The sequence below is a fragment of the Rhododendron vialii genome, chromosome 13a (genome assembly GCF_030253575.1).
Source record: "Rhododendron vialii isolate Sample 1 chromosome 13a, ASM3025357v1".
NCBI lineage: Eukaryota > Viridiplantae > Streptophyta > Magnoliopsida > Ericales > Ericaceae > Rhododendron > Rhododendron vialii.
Genome location: NC_080569.1, coordinates 2,103,629 through 2,125,254, shown reverse-complemented (window position 1 = coordinate 2,125,254; position 21,626 = coordinate 2,103,629). Strand labels below are relative to the sequence as shown.

At 38.4% G+C, this 21,626-nt stretch overlaps 2 protein-coding genes across 2 annotated transcripts; both read left to right on the top strand.

Moving 5' to 3' along the window:
• The first annotated feature begins 688 nt into the window (after positions 1 to 688).
• Positions 689 to 15,270, top strand: LOC131313166 (uncharacterized). Its single transcript, XM_058341313.1, has 14 exons — positions 689 to 921; positions 1,588 to 2,231; positions 2,745 to 3,843; positions 4,031 to 4,306; positions 4,554 to 5,551; positions 5,739 to 5,812; positions 6,036 to 6,235; positions 6,277 to 6,355; positions 8,909 to 9,018; positions 9,381 to 9,913; positions 11,210 to 12,305; positions 12,648 to 12,923; positions 13,010 to 14,170; positions 14,429 to 15,270. Exons 2-14 carry the CDS (start codon positions 1,708 to 1,710, stop codon positions 14,918 to 14,920), a joined length of 6,918 nt encoding a protein of 2,305 aa, XP_058197296.1. The 5' UTR covers positions 689 to 921; positions 1,588 to 1,707; the 3' UTR covers positions 14,921 to 15,270.
• A 798-nt stretch (positions 15,271 to 16,068) lies between these two features.
• LOC131313163 (disease resistance protein RUN1-like) lies at positions 16,069 to 18,601 on the top strand. Its single transcript, XM_058341306.1, has 4 exons — positions 16,069 to 16,318; positions 16,964 to 17,373; positions 17,479 to 17,547; positions 18,215 to 18,601. The coding sequence occupies exons 1-4, from the start codon at positions 16,069 to 16,071 to the stop codon at positions 18,599 to 18,601; spliced, it is 1,116 nt and encodes a 371-aa protein (XP_058197289.1).
• Positions 18,602 to 21,626: the final 3,025 nt, after the last annotated feature.

Here is a 21,626-nt window from a genome sequence, read left to right as displayed (position 1 = left end):
ATAGGGCTCAACGACAACCCATAGAGGGAGAGATAGAGAGACCTTGGTAGTCGATAATGGTGTCGGTGCTGGGCTTAGGCGATTTTCGCTGCTGGTGTGGTTACCGGAGGTGGAGGATGAGGCTGGTGATCGCCGGTGGTGCAGGTGAGGCTGGTGGTTGGCCTCCTCTTCCTCTTCTCTCTCTCTCTCTCTTCTCGAGCGGGGGTACGGCCGATTCAAAAAATTCAGGAATTTTGTTTGTTTTTTTTTTGGCTTAAGCTGATGTAGGGCCCAATTCACGTCAGCATCATGTTTTTGGTCGTGAGTGGAGTTCCAGCTCCGCAGCATTATTGTAGTAAATCATTTATTATTCCTTTCGTTGAAGGTGAATTCAAATATTCAATTATTAGCTGAAAACTTAAAAAAAAATCACGGAAGTAAAAATCAATCACAGGAAAAATAGCGGATCAAAAAAAAATATCACAGGAAAAATACGTAAAAACAGAAAAACTATTATATGCGTGTCTCAAGACTCTTCTCCACCCCGTATTGTTATGGAACTCAAGAAAAATGTACGAATCTCGTTAAAATATGCGGTGGAGAAAGTCCTCAGTACTACTATCACGTAATCGCGCAATAGGGACACCGAATAATTACGCATAATAACGTGGTGAGACCGTTTTTTGTTTCGCTAAGGCGTGGTTGAGACCGTTTCAGGTGTGATATTTTTCTCTCTCCTCTCTGGCTTGTCCCTCCAAATCAAATCAAACGAAATCACAGATTCTCTCTCTACTCTACGCGTTAACTCGACTCCTTGCAGCACCGACGGTCTTAATTACCACGCTCTCGCCGTACGTTGAATTTCTTGCTTTTCTCCCGCAAAGAAAAGACAGCACAACAACTCTTTCTGAACTTCAACTTCAACCCCGGCGATTCTGTGAGGTACTCTCACTACTTTCTGCAGGATTTTCGGAGGTTTTTATTTTTCTCTGTCAGTACTGCTTGTATTTTGTTTGCGTTTTGGGTGGGTTGTTTCCTCAACTTTTCTAGAGTACTAGCTAGTATATGCAAGTGTCTCTTATTTGTACTCTGTTTGTTGGTTACTGATTTAGTAATTGTTATGAGTTGCTTTACACCTTGTGGACCTCTGGTACTATTCAATTTTGACATTTTATTTCGGTTTTGTTAACTCCTCCGTCGGGTCCACGGAGGTTTTTAGATCGCTGACATGTTAGTTTTTGAGAGATTGAGGTAATTTGTCATGCTTATATTTCTCATTATTAGTTGAGAGAGAGAGAGAGAGCTTCATTGCATGTCGATTAGTTTATGAGGATAACTAATACGGTCAAGTTTATGCGCACCTCGATTGTTTCTTCGTATGGATTGATACTATAATAATAAATAACTTCTGCCTGTAACCCCTGGAATGTTTCCAACCTTAGACATGAGAGAAAGCAAATTTCCAAGTCCGCGGCTCTAATCACTCGGCCCCATGTCAAATGGCTTTTGTCACCTAATTCTTTTTATTGGGTTGTATGGAATGGTGCGAGTTGAGAGAGAAGAATATCTATTTTTGTATTCTTTAAACGTTTTTCCCCTTTCTTACAGGGGTATGAATCTCCTATAATCTAACAAGTCACCTAACAAGGAGAGAAGTATACAAGGCTACCCCTTGTCTCTTGGAAAAGGCACAAGTCTACATCTATCAATCATCTACGAGCTTGGTCCATGGAGACTGCTTGGACAAACGAAGCTTCTTCTTCTTTCTCCTCCTCCTCCATCCCAGAGCAATTCAAATATGACGTCTTTTTGAGTTTCAATGGTGTTGATACACGCAACAATTTTACCAGCCATCTTTTAGCCGCTTTAGAGAGACATGGCTTTCATACATTCAGAGATGACGCAAAGCTCAACCGAGGAGAATATATTGGCTATGAACTTCTGAAAGCAATTGAGGAGTCAAGAATTTCACTGGTTGTTCTCTCAAAAAATTATGCTGCATCCAGGTGGTGCCTTGACGAACTTGTGAAGATCATGGAGTGCAGGAAAACCTTGCAACAGGTTGTTCTGCCTATCTTTTATAATGTTGAGCCATCCGACGTGAGGGTGCAGAAGGGGAGTCTTACAGAAGCATTTGCCAAGCATGAAGAGTGTCTTAAAGAGGGTTCAGATGGCAGGGTGGACAAGTGGAGGGAAGCTCTCACTGAGGTTGCCAATTTGTCAGGTTGGGATGTGCCAAAGGTGGCCAACGGGTAGTTTCCCCTATCTTTCTAATGTGTGTATAAAACAAAACCTAAAGAGGCACTGGTCAATAGTAAAGTTTTGGGGTTGCAATTCTACCTAAAGTTACAGAGTTTTAATGGAGTCATCTATGATACTCTTGCAAATTGGTTAAGACTAGTTTATGTCAAATTTCATATCATATAGCACCCAATGCGTGAATTGGCATAAAAGTTCCGTTTATTTGATGGTTGCTCTTGCCTCAGAAGATATGCGGACAAAACCTTATTTAGCACTTTAAACAAGCCAAAAGAAAGAAATTGTAACTAAGAGTAGGGCTTTGACTAAGTTCAACCTTTCTGTTATGCATGACCCTTAGGCTCTAATCATTGAAAGATGTTGAATGATTACAATCAGTCGAATTTCTGTGTTTGTCGGTCATAGTCACATTAGGTTAGCATGACTCAGTTTATAGTTATGGCTCTTCTAAATCTGATGAAGGCCTAATTTTGTTTTTTTCATTCTATGTTTGCACAATTTCGCAGAGATGAAGCAAAGTTAATTCAGAAAATCGTCGAAGAGGTTGGAAATATACTAGACATTGCACATATGAATGTTGCAGACCACCAAGTTGGATTAGAGTCTCGTCTGCAAAAGCTCAATGTTCTTTTGAACATGGAATCAAGTAATGTATGCATTGTTGGAATATGGGGGTTTGGTGGAATTGGTAAGACTACAATAGCTACAAAAGAGTATAATCTCATCCAACATATGTTTGAAGGTAGCAGTTTCCTTGCAAATGTCGGAGAAACTTCGAAGCAACCGAATGGTCTGGTTGCTTTACAAGAGCAACTTCTTTCAGATATATGCAGAAATAGAACTCATAATGTAAGAAATTCCTATCAAGGAATTGAGGTTATAAAACGAAGAGCTTTCTGTCGAAAGGTTCTTCTTGTTCTTGATGATGTGGATAATGTCCAACAACTGAAAGCATTAGCAATAGATAGAGATTCCTTCGGTTCTGGAAGTAGGATTATCATAACAACAAGAGATATATCTTTGCTAAATTTGCTTAAAGTGGATGAGATCTATGCACCAAAGCCGTTAAATAGGAGTGAATCTCTTGAACTCTTAAGTTGGCATGCCTTTAAGGAAGACCATCCCAAAGACAACTATTTGGACCTTTCGGATCAAGTCGTGGCCTATGCTGGAGGGCTTCCATTAGCTCTTGAAGTTTTGGGTTCTCTTTTATATGGCAAGAGCATACCTGAATGGAAAAGTGCAATCGCAAAATTGAAAAAAATCCCTCATGTTGATATTCAGGCAAAACTTAAGATAAGTTTTGATTCACTGAGTGATGAAGTGAAGGAGTTGTTCCTAGATATGGCATGTTTTTTGGCTGGAACATATGGCGATTCTACAATCAAAATACTTGAAGGCTGTAACTTTTTCGCAGCAATTGGGATTCGGGTTCTGGCCGATCGGGGTCTCATAAAATACGGGCCCTGTAATAAGCTTCTGATGCATGATTTGGTTAGAGACATGGGCAGAGAAATTGTGCGACAAGAATCTGTTATGGAGCCAGGGAGGCGTAGCAGATTGTGGTATAAAGAGGATGTCCTTGAAGTGTTGAGAGATGGAACGGTGAAGTCCATATTCATGAACTTTTAATTAATATTTTCTGTTTACTTACTGCAAGAATTCCTGATGCATATGCACATTCTTATTTCTCACGGTTAGTATTGATAGACAGAATTGTAACTGCCTTCATATGCTGTTTTCTCAGCAAGGTAAACTTTGTTCCTCATTGTGCTATGGGTTTTCATGTTAGGGAACTGAAGCGGTTGAAGGGCTCTTCCTTAACATTGCTGAGCCAAATGACATCCAAGTGAATCCAAGGGCATTTGAAAAGATGAACAGACTATGGCTACTTCATCTCGATTACGTTAATCTAAGAGTAGGTTATGAACATATCTCTAAAAGGCTACTTTGGCTATGCTGGAATGGATTCCCTCTGAAATGCGTCCCATCAAATTTACATATGGAGAATTTGGTTACTCTTGACTTGTGTTATAGTCGCCTAAAACAAGTATGGAAGGGAACCAAGGTACAACATTATTCTTCTCTCTCTTTTAAAACCGCTCACATTTTATAGGATGGGAAAATTAGCTTTGCTATTACCTAGCTAGACTCCCTTACTTCTCTGAACTCAACCAATTAAAACCCAGCCCATAGAGTTTTAGGCTCTATTCCATGACTCCCATCCATGCCCTGCTCCACTATTTTTCTCACTCGAACACTGCTTGCATTGTATTTTATCAGAAAATTAACTTTTCTTGTTCTGTCTTGTACAGGTCTTGGTTAAACTGAAATTCCTTTACCTCAGTCATTGCTATTACCTAACCAGAGCTCCTGACTTCTCTGGACTCGTCAATCTCGAGGAACTGTTGCTTAATGACTGTGTAAGGTTGGTAGAGGTAGACAAATCTATCTCATGTTTGAACAAACTTGTTCTCCTTGATATGAAGAACTGCAAAAACCTTGAGAAACTTCCCTCGGACGTTTGGATGTTGAAATCTCTCGAATCTTTTGATCTTTCTGGCTGCTGCAAGCTAGAGAAATTACATAGATTCAAAGGATCGCCACCTAAATCACTGTTCTCATTCCTCTCATCTTGGACATTGAGAACAAAGAGAATGGTTCCACCGGCCTCTGTACAGGGCTTAAGTTGCTTAACACAATTGAGCATCGCAGATTGCAATCTGTCACATTTACCCTGTGAAATTGGAAGTTTGATCTCACTAGAGATGTTGGATCTTGGCAGAAACAATATACCTACCTTACCGGATAGTTTCTTTAACCTTGCTAGCTTGAAGGAATTGTATATGAACAACTGCGGTATTACACAACTGCCCGGACAAATTGAGAGTTTGGGATCATTAGAGTTTTTGGGTCTTGGAGGAAACAATTTAATTTCCTTACCAGATACTCTGTGTAACCTTACCTGCTTGAGGACGTTGGATTTGTATGACTGCAACGTGTCACGTCTGCCAGATGGAATAGGGAAGTTGGTTTCATTATTGTATTTGAATCTTGCCCAAAATGGTTTACGTACCCTGCCGGACAGTCTGTGCAACCTTACTAGCTTGGAGTTTTTGTATCTGAATAACTGCAATGTGACGCATCTGCCAAGCGAAATTGGGAGGTTGATCTCATTGGAAACTTTGGATCTTGGAGGAACCAGATTACTTGCCATACCAGATAGTTTCCGTAAACTTACTTTCTTGAAGGAGTTGTATATGCCACACTGTAATTGGTGGAAAGATCTAGCTGGGGTGGAACCTTGGGGTTAGTACACTCCAGTTGGACATTCATGAGGGGAGGAATATTAGCTTTAAGACAATCCTCTTTGCACGCCTCTCACTCTCATGATCTTTCCTACTCTTATTATTTTCATATTCTGTCATTTTTACTCGTTGTGTTTGTATGTTTAGGTGTTCTAAATAAATATTGTCTTAAAATGACATTTTCGGAAATAGTTCTGACAGTAATGTGTCACATCTGCCCCATGGAATTGGAACCTTGAGGTCGTTAGCGTGTTTTGATCTTGAAAGTATTTTAATGTTTGTAGCCTACCAAATAGTTTCAGTGACCTCTAGCTTGGACAGACTCTACTTGAATAATTGTGGGAAGGCTCCAATCACTTAAAGAGCTTCCAGTCAGTTTATGCCATATGGATGCAGCTACTGCACATTTCTAGAAATCATACCTACTGAATTCAACTGGCAAGCTGGAATATACATGTTCCCTCCGGGATGCAATACGACAATATGTAGCTGAGAACAACTTCGCAACTAATGTTTCCGACTTCAATGATGTTCACGAGATCCGCTGCAACAAAAGATGGGCAAACCGCTTGCGCTTTAGCGGCGGAGAAGGGGCATTTGGGTTTATACGGTTCATCGCATTTAAGCGACATGCTGCGAGAATTATCGGCGTGACGGCGATGAAGAGTTGTATTGCCGAAGGGGCGAAGGTCAACGGGAGGGACCAGAACAGGTGCATGCCACTGCACAGGCGGCGTTCAAGGGTGGAATAGAGAGCGTGAAGCCGTTGCTAAGGCACGGGGCGAAGGTGGATTTCGGCTGCAGGCCAGGTATGTGAAGGTTGCCATGTGTTTGATTGAACAAGGGGCTAAAGGGCAAGCCAAGAGTATTGGTAGTAATAACAAAAGGGCTTGGTTTTGAGATGGTTCCATTTAATCACAAGTCTTGTGACTACTCCCTTTGTGTCAGGAGAATGAAAGGGCATGAAATCAATATGTTTGATATGTCTCCTCTTTTTGTATGGTATTTAGGGCAGATAAACAAACCGAACGAGTGTGGTAATGAGTTAGTCAAGTTTGGTTTGCAAATGTAACAGATCAATTACGAACTACTAGCTCTTAAGGAATCGATTCGGTTATCAGTCCTAAATAAATCACAGTATTTGTACATTTTTTGGGGGTTTTCCAGGTCCTTAATTAGTGTGAATATTGTGATGTACTTTACCAATCCATGAAATGAAATGAAGTTTTCTTTTATTCTCTTTCTTTTGATGTGTCTGAATTTTTCCATGACTCCAAACTAATCCGCAAGGAGAAAGAACCCGGTTGCATGATGTGTTCAGTCAGTAAGTAGAATTCAGTTTCTTACGTATAATGCTACCTGAAAGAAAATGGAAGGAATTTTGTTTGCACTGATGCATGTTCTTTTTTGAAATCTATGGGGCCCTACAAGAATTAATTTGTCTCCGGAGGTTTCTGCCACCGCCATTTGTGGGCTCTATTGTGCATTGATTTGCGGTAATTTGAACCGTTCATCTTGTAGGGTCTGCAAAACTAGGGTATTCACGTTGAAAAATCAACTTTTATCAGACATCTATACCTATATCAAAAATGAAATTCATATTGCCTCTGCCTCGGATCAGTGTTTTCACTAATTTTACTATTCCCTCTGTCCCCATTCTTTTGTCTCTCGTTCTATCTTAATCGGATAAAAAATTAATTACTCTATAACTTTTAATTGGTAATACTATTTATATGTAATATGGATATTATTTGATAGATTTTAATAAGCTCTTTTAAACGATGTTTTCAAAATCACCTAAAAGACTATAAATTTTAAGATATTATTAATTAAAAAGTGACACGGACTCCCAAAAAGAATCTAAAGAATTAAGACGGACGAAGTACTTTGCTGTGTATAGTCCGGTGAGTTGGAAGATTGAACCATTTCACACGGCACAACCGTGTAGAATTTAATACTAATCTCTTTTCTTTATTCGTAGATTCACAATTAACCGATTTTGAAGACAGAAAGTCTATTGACACAGATTTTTCATACACATATCATGCACAGATCATCATGTGGGATTCACTATGGGTCTCATAATTATGATCCGAGCCGCTCATAAAATGTAAAATATTTTTTCAAGGGTTCCCGCAAAAAATCAACTCAATCCGATACCTATAGGCTCTTGATCCAATAATTTAACTTTTCATTATCCTAAAATATGAATGAAAAGTTAGATGATTGGATCGAGCCTCTCTATATATCGGATTGAGTTGATTTTTCGCGTGGACACTTGAAAAAATGTTTTACATTTAATGAACGGCTCGAATTATTTGTATGGAACCTGTAATGAGCCCCACATTAAAATCTGTGCACAAAAATCTGTGCGGATAGCATGGCTCGATCAATCCAGATAATATACTATAAACAAAACAACTGATAGATCATTCATGCAACTTTAGGCTCCGTTTCTTAACATCTTCTTAAAAAATAAATATTTATTTTATATTTTTAAATTTAAAAATAATGTAGATAAAAAATAATTTTTTATTTTTTTTCCCGTCTAAAAGATTTTGATAAGATCTATCAAATAAGATTCATATTGTTGAAAAAATTATTTACGTAAACACAGTATTTTTGAACTTGAAATTGCCTTTTTAAAAAATAAGTATGGAACAGGGCTTTAAAACATGGAAAAAATAAAACAACTGATTAAGAGCCTTTTCTTCCTGTTAAGAGGTAAAGTACTGTGGGGGGTGTTTAACAAGTAAGTATTCAAAACATAAGTAAGTACTATCTCCATCCCAAAATATTTGTCCAGTTTGCAAAATAAAGGCTCAAAAATAATCTATTTCTTTCAAGAAAAAATTCAAACTTTTTTCATAAATTAAAAGAATTCATCGATATCTAGTGAATTGTTGAAAAAAATTTGAATTTTTCTTGCAAAAATAGTATTATTTTTATGTCTTCATCTTGCGGACCGGACGGATATTTTAGGACGGAAGAAATACTTATTTTTTAAATTAAACGTAATATATTATTAAAAAATGATCTATCTTATAAAATAAAAAAAATAAGAATTTTCGTTGTATTTTCATGCACATAATCCTGAATCGATTTCCTTAAGCGACCATCCCACCCCAAATCCTCTCGAGTAAAGTAAAGACGTCGACCATAATCAGATCGATGTTTCTCATGCCGCCCTACGTTGTTACAGGGAATTTCTTGCTTTTCTCCCACGAAGGAAGACAACGCAACAACTCTTTGCTTAATAACTCCAACCTCGGCGATTTTGTGAGATACTCTAAACACTCTCGGCTTGATTTTGGTGTCCTGCTTAATATTTACTTTCTCTATCTTTGCTTTTATTTTGTCAGCGTTTTTTGAGAGCTTAATTGAGAAGGTTTTCTATAAGTTCGTTTTCGGGAAGAATCAGCTGGCGTTGGTTCAGGAATCGAACGTAGGCTACTGGGATATGTTTTCAACAGTGAGAGAAAGTACTGATTTTGATCGTAACTTCTGCTAATAACACCTTGAAGGTTTCTAAAGTGAGACATGGGAGGTAGCAAATTCCTAACCCTAGGCTTCAAACACTAGGCCACACGATCAAATAGTTTTCGTCACCAAAGTTCTCTTAGTTGATTTGATTCTTTTTACTTTGTGCGAGTTGAGAGAGAAGAATATATTTCTTCTCTCTTTTTTATGTTCTTTAAAAGTTGATTTCCCCCCTTTCTACAGGGGTATGAATCTCGTATAGTCAAACAAGTCACCTAACAAGAAGAGAAGTATACAGGGCTACCCCTTGTCTCTTGGAAAAGGCACAGGTCTACATCTATCATTCATCTTTGAGCTTGGTCCATGGACACTGCTTGGGCAAACCAAGCCTCTTCCTCTTCCTCGCCCTCCTCCATCGCAACACAATTCAAATATGACGTCTTCTTGAGTTTCAGCGGTGTTGATACCCGCAAAAATTTTACCAGCCACCTTTCAGCCGCTTTAGAGAGACATGGCTTTCATACATTCATAGATGACAAAGAGCTCAAGCGAGGAGAATATATTAGCGATGAACTTCTGAAAGCAATTAAGGAGTCAAGAATTTCGCTGGTCGTTCTCTCAAAAAATTATGCCTCGTCCCGGTGGTGCCTTGACGAACTTGTGAAGATCATGGAGTGCAGGAAGAAGTTGCAACAAATCGTTTTTCCTATCTTTCATGGGGTTGAGCCTTCAGACGTGCGAGCGCAGAAGGGGAGTCTTGCAGAAGCATTTGCCAAGCACGAAGAGCGTTTTAAAGAGGGTTCAGATGGCAGGGTGAAGAAGTGGAGGGAAGCTCTCACTGAGGTTGCCAATTTGTCCGGTTGGGATTTGCCAAAGGTGTCCAATGGGTATTTCCCTCAACCTCTCTGAAACTTTATTTGGGGATGCTAGAGTAAATTTGACTACACTTTTGAAGTTTATTATGATATGGTTTATGTTGCTCTTAAAAGTATTTCAAAACGAGTCTGTTCATCAAGTTTGAAATGCTACAGCACCAGATGAGAGAATTTGCTTAGAATTTTTTTTTTGGTAAGTAATTTGTTTAGAACTTTGGCTTATTTGATGGTTGTTCTCGCCAACAGATAGCTATTCTGACCATGGGTGTCAAAATTGTACGATTCATGCAAAAACGATAGGAATATATAGGTGAATCAAGGTTTATATAGAATCGGTGGTGAATCATACGATTCACGATTCATGCAAAAACGCTATGAATCTATTGGTGAATCATGGTTTATCATAAATGTTGCTTTCGACTAATATGAAACTACATTTGCATAATTTGTTAATATTGGTATTTATTTTGATTCGGAGCATGTTAACCCTTTTTTCCTCATTCTTATTAAAGATTTAATAGTCACTCTAAAGTTATTTACAACTAAGAAAACTTAAACCGATGAGTTATGTATTTTATTTTGGTAAAGTTTTCATATTATGTTTTGGTGTGAGTCAATAGATGCGCTCAACGGCTTTGAAATGTTACAATATGGTAATTACACAAGTAACTGTGAATATTGTTGAGGATGATATCTATATGAACGTGTTATCTCACAAATCGATCTTTTTAAATCGTGTACTCTATAAATCATAGACCGGGACTGAACTAAGAGCTTCGAACTGTCCTACCAAGCTACAAACTTTTATTGTGTTGAGGCTAAGCTTTCATTTTTATAATGAATCTTTAACATCTATATTTATGTACCCATTTTACTATAGTATTTATTTTCCTTTTATGTACAAGTGTCTTTCATATTAGTCTATTAGACCATGTGATCATCCAAAACTTTAATATAAATCTAAACTTAAATTTTTTAATGTTACAATGTATCTTTATTATGTAGGTGCAAAGATACAATTTCCAATGTATTTTCAAAATTTGGACCGAATCGTTACGATTTACGATTCGATTCACGATTCGGTAAAGGATCCATTCGAGATTCGATTCATGATTTTGCAACCTTGATTTTGACTAGGATCAAGCCTTTGTTATGCTGCTTGTGCATGCTTCTAGGTCGAAGGGTCTTCACTACCTCACCTAAGATTACATTTTTGACAAACTTAGCGTGGTTCTAGTGCCATGGCTTTTCTACGTTTGGTAAAGGATTTGCATTTTTGTTATTTTAATAGTGTGTACAAATTTGCAGTGATGAAGCATATCTAATTCAAAAAGCCGTTGAAGAGGTCCAAAATAACTTAAATAATGTACTTCTACATGTTGCATGGCATGAAGTTGGACTAGAGTCTCGCCTTGGAAAACTCAAGTTGTTGTTGAAAATGGAAACAGATGATGTTCGCATTGTTGCTATATGGGGGATGGGTGGAATTGGTAAGACAACAATAGCTAAAAAGCTATATAATCTCGTCCGACATGAGTTTGAAGGCTGCACTTTTCTTGCAAATATTAGTGAAACTTCGAAGCAAACGAATGGTCCGGTTGTTTTACAAGAGCAACTTCTTTCGGATATACTCAGAAGTGGAACTCATAACTTAAGAAATTGTCATCAAGGAATTGAGGTTATAAAACGGAGAGCTTTCTGTCGTAAGGTTCTTGTTATTCTTGATGATGTGAATAACGTCCAACAATTGAAAGATTTAGCCATAGATCGAGATTCCTTTGGTGTTGGAAGCAGGATTATCGTAACAACAAGAGATATTTCTTCATTAAAGTTTCTTAAAGTGGACGAGATATATGCAGCAGAGAAGTTGAACGAGGACGAATCTCTTGAACTCTTCAGGTGGCATTGCTTTAAGGAAGACCATCATACAAAAGACCATTTGGACCTTTCAAAGCAAGTTGTGCACTATGCTGGAGGGCTTCCATTAGCTCTTGAAGTTTTGGGTTCCTTTTTCTGTGGCAAGAGCATACCTCAATGGAGAAGTGCAATAGCGAAGTTAAGAACAATCCCTGATGATGATGTTCAAGGAAAACTTAGGATAAGTTTTGATTCGCTAAGTAAGGAAGTGAAGGAGTTGTTCCTAGATATGGCATGTTTTTTTGTTGGAACAGATCAAAATTTTACAGTAAAAATACTGGAAAGCTGCAACTTTTACGCAGAAATTGGGATTCAGGTTCTAGCTGATCGGTGTCTTGTAAAATATCACCCTAACCGAATTGTGATGCATGATCTGCTTAGAGACATGGGCAGAGAAATCGTCCGACAAGAATCTATTAGGGACCCAGGGAGGCGGAGCAGACTGTGGTATCATGAGGATGCTCTTGGAGTGCTGAGAGATGGCACGGTGAGCTCCAAAGACATGAAACTTTTCTAGATATATGCTATTTAACTACTTCAAGAATTCCAATTCATATGCACTTTTTCAATTCTCTCAGTTTATATTTTGTGTTTGCAATTCTGAGAGTACATAGACATGAACGTAGCTGTCTTAGAATAAACATATTCTTTTTCTCAACAAGGAGAACTTTTTTCCTCATTATCGACTGGCTTTTTCTGTATCAGTGCATTGAAGCTGTAATTCTGAGAGTATATAGACATGAACTTAACTATCTTAAAATAAAACATATTCTTTTTCTTAAGAAGGTGAACTTTTTTCCTCATTATCCACTGGCTTTTTCCATATCAGGGCACTGAAGCTGTTGAAGGCCTCTTCCTAAACTTTCATGAGCCGAAAGAGGTCCAAGTAAATTCAAAAGCATTTGAAAAGATGAACAGATTGTGGCTGCTTCGTCTCGATTATGTTCATCTCAGAAAAGGTTACGAACATATCTCCAGAAGACTAATGTGGCTATGTTGGATTGGCTTCCCATTGAAATGTTTGCCGTCAAAGCTGCACATGGAGAATTTAGTTACTCTTGACTTGCGTTATAGTAGCCTGAAAAAAGCATGGAAGGGAACCAAGGTACGACGTTAATTTTTTCCTTTTTCAAACACCACTCACATTTTGTGTTATGTAAAAATTAACGTTCCTCATTCTGTTTTGGACAGATCTTGGTCAAACTGAAATTCCTTTACCTAAGTTATTGCTATCACCTGATTGAAACCCCCGACTTCTCTGGACTCAACAATCTTGAGGAACTGTTGCTTAATGATTGCGTAAGGTTGGTAGAGGTTGATGAATCTATTAGATTTCTCAACAAACTTGTTATCCTAGATATGAAGAACTGTAAAAAACTTCAGAAGTTTCCCCCTAGCATTTTGACGTTGAAATCTCTCGAAAGTCTTGATCTCTCTGGCTGCTCCATGCTCGGAAAATTTTCTGGATTCAAAGGATCACCATCTAAATCCCAATCCCCATTCCTCTCATCTTGGATTTTCAAAACAAAGAGAATGGATTCTATTGGTTTGTCACCTTCCCATGTACTTGGTTTAAGTTGCTTAAAAGATTTGAGGATGGAAAACTGCAATCTGTCATGTCTACCAAATGAAGTCGGGAATTTGATCCGGTTGGAGACTTTGGATCTTAGCGGAAACAATTTGCCTACCTTACCGGATAGCATCTGCGACCTTACTCGCTTAAAGAGATTGACTTTGGAAGGCTGCAATCTGTTGCATCTGCCTAGTGAAATTGGGAGGCTGATATCGTTGGATACTTTGGGTCTTCAAGGAAACAGTTTACGTATCCTGCCAGATAGTATCCTCAACCTTGCTCGCTTGAAGAGTTTGCATTTGAATGACAGCAATGTGACACATCTGCCCAGTGAAATTGGGAGGCTGATTTCGTTGGAGACTTTGAATCTTGATGGAAACCGCTTACTTACCCTACCGGAGAGTATCTGTAACCTTGCTTCCTTGGAAGCCTTGTTTTTGAATGACTGCAATTTGTCCCATCTGCCCGACCGAATTGGAATGTTGAGCTCGTTAAAGTTGTTGGAACTTGAAAGGAACAATGTTTGTAGCATACCAAATAGTTTCAGTGACCTTGCTAGCTTGGAGGACCTCCGATTGAATGATTGTGGAAGGCTCCAATCACTTCCACAGCTTCCGGTAAATATATTGCGTGTGGATGCAAGCTGCTGCACATCACTAGAAAACATACCTATTGAGTTCAATTGGCAAGCTGGACTACGCATGTCCTTTGGGGGATGCAATATGTTGGCTAAGTGCAATTCTGTAAATAATTTTATAGAAAGACTCCACCAGTATAAGGTTCTCTCTCTCTCTCTCTCTCTCTCTCTCTCTCTCTCTCTCTCTCTCTCATACACACACACAGTGGGATAACAGATATCAAAAGAACCAAAGGGGATATAAAGCATATATTGCATCAATATAACACTGCTAATATCCCATTTGTCGTCTTTGTATTGCCGATATATATCAGCCTGTGTGGAATTTTTACTTAAACGAATCCTGTGAAGAAAAAGAAATTTAATTTGTACTCGACTAATGCATGATCTGTTGGAACAGGGATGGTCTGAACGCAGTGAACTGAATATCGATACAAATATTTCTCTTCCATTGGATGAGGTTCCCAATTGGTTCGAGTACCAGTGTGCAGGGTCAAAATTCTCCCTTGTGGTGCCGCCTCTGGAAAATCGGAGAATAGTGGGCTGGTCTTTTTGTGTAGTTTTCAGTAGCAACGGATATCGTGATAAAGGTTTTCCATTTCACATTTTCTGTAACAAACCTACACTGGCCAACCCTACACTGTTCAGGTTAGTGCCTTTCATAAACTATCAAGGTCAAGATCAGATGATACTCCTTCATCGCCCATTAAATTCCGGAGGAATCCATGGCGGGGATGAATTGGAGATTGAGATAATTCCCAATCCGTGGGAAAGAGTGCCGTTGTTGACAGTGAAGAAGTGTGGGATTCATTTCATTTATGAGGACATTACAGAGGTGCCGATCGAAAAAGAAAAGAGAAAGTTCAGAATCAAGGGATCCAGATATTTCTAGTCCGAGAAATCAGTCGAGGCCACGTACTTAAGGGCAGGAAAAAGATCTCTTTGTTTGTTTTATAAACTACTAATGTCGAGTTTTAGGACTGTTTAACTTAATTATATGATGTGGCACATTACACAATGATCGCATGCGCTACGTGAGAGCAAAGATGAGATGATCAAATGCAAATAGTTCCGGAATGCAGGAGGAAGAACAAAATGGGCACATGAGTGCACCATCAATTCACCCGCCTACATCTGGGGCTGAAAATTTCATACGGCCTCCGTTGTGTTCAGTGTTTTTAATAATTATACTTTGTTGCGTACAGTTCGGTGAGTTGAAAGATTGAACCATTTCACACTGCACAACCGTGTAAAATTTAATCTCTTATATTATTCGTAGATTCACAATCAACTGATTTTGAAGCCGGACAATGTTGGTAATAGGGGGAAAAAGGGAGGGTAATATGCGCATTCACGCAACTTAAAACATAGAAAAATGAAACAACTGATTAAGAGCCTTCTTTTCTTTTCTTTTCTTTCATTTTTTTCCCCTGTTAAGAGGTAAAGTAGCATTATTAAAGAAGTCAACCATAATACAGTATAGATTAAAAACTGTGCGTTTGTCCTTCCACTTCCACTGCAAAACCCTTCAGCTCTGTCATCTATGACTGTATGAAAGCCATGTCTCTCTAAAGCGGCTAAAAGATGGCTGATAAATTTTTTGCAGAAAAAAAAAATGGAAGTAGGGGTAATGAGTGGAGAGAAATAAAGAGAGAAATGAAAATAATGATTGAAGATAGGGATAATGAATAGAGAGTAATGATTGAAAGCAAGAATAATGAGTGTTTTTTTATTTGAATTTTTTTTTTCCAAATCTTGATCCAAACAAGACATTAATCACTAGGCCACACGTCAAACAGTTATTGTCACCAAAGTACTCTACTTTATTTGATTCTTTTTACTTTTTGCGAGTGGTGGTAGCAAATATCTTCTTCTTCTTCTTTTTTATTCTTTAACAGTTGATTTTCCCCCTTTCTACAGGGGTATGAATCTCCTATAATCAAAAAAGTCACCTAACAAGAAGAGAAGTATACAGGGCTACCCCTTGTCTCTTGGAAAAGGCACAGGTCTACATCTATCATTCATCTTTGAGCTTGGTCCATGGAGATTGCTTGGGCAAACGAAGCCTCTCCCTCTTCCACGCTCTCCTCCATCACAACACCATTCAAATATGACGTCTTCTTGAATTTCAGCGGTGTCGATACCAGCAAAAAATTTACCATCCATCTTTTAGCCGCTTTAGAGAGACATGGCTTTCATACATTCATAGATGACAAAGAGCTCAAGCGAGGAGAATATATGGACTATGAACTTCTGAAAGCAATTGATCGAGGAGTCAAGAATTTCGCTGGTCGTTCTCTCAAAAAATTATGCCACATCCAGGTGGTGCCTTGACGAACTTGCATGTAAAGATCATGGAGTGCTAGAAGACCTTGCAACGGATTGTTCTGCCTATCTTTTATAACGTTGAGCCTTCAGACGTGAGGGCACAGAAGGGGAGTCTTGCAGAAGCATTAGCCAAGCACGAATAGCGTCTTAAAGAGGGTTTAGGTGGCAGGGTGGAGAAGTGGAGGGAATTAAGCTCTCACTGAGGTTGCCAATTTGTCCGGTTGGGATTTGCCAAAGGTGGCCGATGGGTATTTTCCTCAACCTCCCTGAAACTTTATTTGGGATGCAAGTGTAACTTTGACTACACTGTCGAAGTTTATTTTGATAGTATGTTTTATGTTGCTTAAAACGAGTATATCCATCAAGTTTGAAATGCCACAGCACCAGATGTGAGAAGCTTAAAACTTTGCTTATTGATGGTTATTCTCGCCGAGAGATAGAAATTTTGACTAGGATCAAGCCTTTTTTGTGCATGCTTCTAGGCCAAAGGGTCCTAAAACTCCTCATGACCTCACCTAAGATTACGTTTTCCCCGAACTTAGCATGGTTCTAGTGTCATGGCTTTTCTACATTTGGTAAAAGGATTATTTTTTGGTTATTTTAATAGTATGTACGAATTTTGAAGCACATCTAATTCGAAAAGCCGTTGAAGAGGTCCAAAATAAATTAGATATTGTACTTCTACATGTTGCATGGCACAAAATTGGACTAGAATCTCACCTTCAAAAACTCAAGTTGTTGTTGAAAATGAAAACATATGATGTTCGCATTGTTGCAATATGCGGGATGGGTGGAATTGGTAAGACAACAATAGCTAAAAAGCTATATAATCTCGTCCAGCATAAGTTCAAAGGTAGCACTTTTCTTGCAAATATTAGAGAAACTTCGAAGCAACCGAATGGTCTGGTTGTTTTACAAGAGCAACTTCTTTCGGATATACTCAGAAGTGGAACTCACAACGTAAGAAATTTTCACTATGGAATTGAGGTTATAAAACGTAGAGCTTTCTGTCATAAGGTTTTTCTTATTCTTGATTGTTAGAACATATGTGAACGTTGAGTCCCACATCGGATAAACAGAAAAAGAGTTGGACCTTAATATACAATTGGATGGGTCATTCAGTGTATATTGGGCTCAAGTAATATGGTGGACTCTTTGCCGTTACTCTCATACAAATTGGGCCTTCAGCACGTAGTGGCGGGTCGATGCATCGGACGAACTCCCAACAAGTGGTATCAGAGCCGATGGCTGACGATCTATGGAAAGACTTTTAGCGCACCATTGAATGGGCTTGCACAGAAGACACTCGTGGAGCGATATAAAATCTAAAGGTGACTCCCGATGAAGCAAAGTGGCTCGATGTTGGAGTGCTGTATTGAATGGCTCATTGTCAATGGAGTTGACTCGTCGAGGAGCATGGTGCTATTGAATTAATGAGCACATTGGCTTTGAATGGAGTTCTCGTCCGGGAGCATAGTGCCGGTGACTAGGCACGTTGGCTCCCAATTGAGATGACTCTGAATCGATGGAGTGGGTGTAGAATAAGCCCCAGTTCGGGTGATAGGGTTGAGAGTTGTATAATATCATAATCAAGGGGAGCTTGGATGCAGAGAGAGGTTAAGGCCCAATGTTCGGTTCACACATGAGGGGGAGATTTGTTAGAACATGTGTGAACGTTGAGTCCCACATCGGATAAACAGAAAAATAGTTAGACCTTAATATACAATTAGATGACTTACTACTTACAAGGCTTAGCATTTTAAGTGGATATAGATCATTTTATGTATATTGAGCCCAATTAATATTGTGGACTCTTTGCCGTTACTCCCATACAAATTGGGCCTTGAGTACGCAATAGCGGGGTCGATGCATCGGACGAACTCCCAACATTGATGATGTGGATGATGTCCAACAATTGAAAGCATTAGCCATAGATCGAGATTCCTTTAGTTTTGGAAGTAGGATTATAGATACTCTGTGTAACCTTACCTGCTTGAGGACGTTGGATTTGTATGACTGCAATGTGTCACGTCTGCTGGATGGAATTGGGAAATTGGTTTCATTAGTGTATTTGAATCTTGCGCAAAATGGTTTACGTACCCTGTCGGACAGTCTGTGCAACCTTACTAGCTTGGAGTTTTTGTATTCGAATGACTGCAATGTGACTCATCTGCCAAGCGAAATTGGGAAGTTGATCTCATTGGAAACTTTGGATCTTGGAGGAACCATATGCCTTGCCGGATAGTATCCATAAGCTTAATTACTTGCTTGAAGGAGTTGTACTTGCCACACTGTAATTGGCGGAATTTATACTAAAAGTTATTAAATAGTCCTCATTATTTTGCCGTTACGCAACCGAGTTGATTTCAAACCAAAAGAGTAAATTAAATTTCTGTTTGTTATTATGTATTTTAATACCTATTACCTTTCATATACATGGGTGTTTCATACAAGTGTGAAGTGGGAAAATAGGAGAAGAGAGAGGGATACCTATGTCTTGAGAAGTATGCATGTTAGAGAGATTTAGAGAGTTCTATATCTATATTGCTAGACAACTGGGTCCGTGACTCGTTCAAATCCTCAGAGTAGTCATGAACACTAGAAGAGGAAAGCTTATAAATTGATTGGATTGAATCTTGGGGTTAGTACACTCCGGTTGGACTGTCATGAGGGGTTGAATACTAGCTTCAAGACAGTGAACTTCACGCCTCTCATTCTCAGAGGCTAGAACTTTCATACTCCTATTAATTTCATGTTCTCTCATTTTTACTCTTTATGTTTCTATATTTAGGTGTTTTAAGTAAATATTGTGTTATAATGAAAGGGTATGATTTCTAGTTTCTGGTAATGTTTCAAAGCCCATCCTTCTCTTGTGACTACTCCCTTGTGTCGGGAGAATGAAAGATCGTGAAATCAATATGTTCGATAGGTCTCTTCTTTTCGTATGGTATATACGACAGATAAACAAGTCGAACAATTGTAGTAATGAACTATTCTAGTTTGGTTTGCATAGGTAGCAAATCGATCAATTACTAACTAGCTCTTAAGGAGTCGAATCCGAGTTTGAAACTGAACATGCTGAACAGCTTGATTTGGTTATCAGTCCTAAATACATAACGGTAATTTGTAGTACATTTTAGGGGTTTTCTGGGTCCTTCAATTTGGTGTGTGAATATTAGGAGGATTTGATGTTACTTTATTGTCTTCCTTTTGATGTGTCTGAATTTGTCCATGTTCGTTTCCTAGTCCCAATGTGCTTATAACTCACAAAGAACTCAAATGGATTAGACATGGGAAAATAATTATAATCCAATTTTATAGTATGTAACAAGAAAAACAGACGATCATACTTTGACTATTTATATTAAAATAATAAAATAGGTTCATAAGGATATCCAGTCTTTTTTACATGGAGCATGAACATAGGTCGACATTTACAAGAGCAGATGGTGAAACGAAATTGTAATCATATTTTGATTTGAGATAGTTCAGTATGGTGTCAATAAACCAAGGGAAAAAATCCACATATTTTAATACGTTTTTTTTTTTTTTACACTTTTCAATGCATTTTGGCACATTCTTGTACACTTTCACCTATTTTAATACACTTTTTGAATCTTAACAAAAGTCAAATATTTTGTTTTTAGTGTGTTCCAATAAGTAAAATAGGTATTTATTTTTCAATGTTCTGCAAAATAAGTACTTATTTTTTGAATTTAATGTGATGTATTGTGAGAGAATGACCTGCCTCATGAAGCGATAAATAAGTAGAGCCTTAGCGGAACGGGGCCTAGTCGGCCTAGCCTATTTTATCTCATGCCATGTGGTTGTGGGCATGTGAGAGCTATGAGAAGCTATGGAAATCAACTACTACTAAAAGTAGAAACATAACACCAGCACCCGCCACATCTCTTCACCGCTAATTCTCCAACGATTCCACTGTGTTGTCCAACGGTTTATCAATGGTTTTCGCAGTTGTGATTGCTGGAGGTTGTTTTGCTCATGGTCGCTAGAGTTTCGCCATAGTTGATAGTGAAGAAGTTTGGGATTCATCTCACTTATGAGGATGATGAGGACGGTATGGAGATGCCGATCAAATTTATATTAGCAGCAAGACCCATGCACGAAAACTCATTTTATATGTGGCAAATTACACAATGATCACATGTGCTATGTGAGAGCAAAGATGAAATGATCAAATGCAAATATATAGTTCCAGAATGTAGGAGGAAGTACAGTACAAAATGGCCACATGATGCACGTATAAGCCATCACGAGTGGACCATCAGTTCACCAGCCTACAACTGGCTGGGGCTAAAAATTTCATACGGCCTCCGTTGCGTTCAGTGTTTTCACTGATTCTACTTTGCTGTGTATAATTTGGTGAGTTGGAAGGTTGAAGACCATTTCACACGGCACAACCATGTAGAATATAATCTCTTTCTTACTCGTAGATTCACAATTAAGTACTCCCTGATCCGTCCCAATTTGTTTTTCTAATTTTGAGAATCCAACTTTTTTAGGGAGTATAATAATTACACCAAAAAGTAGTTTACTTTCCAATATTTACCCTTCAACTGTTTTGAAAATTTACTTTATTTCAAAAAAGTAATGGCAAAAAGAGAATTTTATTCATTTAAAAGTCAAACGGACAAAAAAAATTGGGACTAGGCAAAGTCAAAAAATGAACAAACAAATCGGGACGGAGGAAGTATTATAATTTTGAAGATGGGCAATGTTGGTAATACAAAAAAAATATTGTACTCATTCATGCAACTTAAAACATAGAAAAATAGGAGTAATAGCATCTTCAGTCTTGACCTAAATTTTTACCCAAATTTGGGTAAAAACCTATTATGGGTCAGGCTTACTGCAATGGCAAAATAATCCTTTACCCAAATATATATTTTTTATGCTTTCAAGACTATTTCTCTCCATTTTTGTTTCCCCCAATGATTTTGGCCAAAAGGGTAGCACACATCTCTCCTCAACGATGCGGTTCTTATTCCGCAACCAGCTTCAGGATTCTTCTAGAGAGAATAGGGAGACATCATCGAGACTTCAACATTCAGATATCTAAGGGGAGAGAGAGAGAGAGAGAGAGAGAGAGAGAGAGAGAGAAGGGTATCCAAGCTTGGGAAAGCCATGGCGTCTACGACGCCATGCTCTCATAATGGCATGGAAGAAGCCGTTGAAAAGATAAAAAAGCCGTGGGAATATTGGGGAAAAAAATAGGGAAAAACTTGGGTTGTCTCAAATTTGAAGAAAGA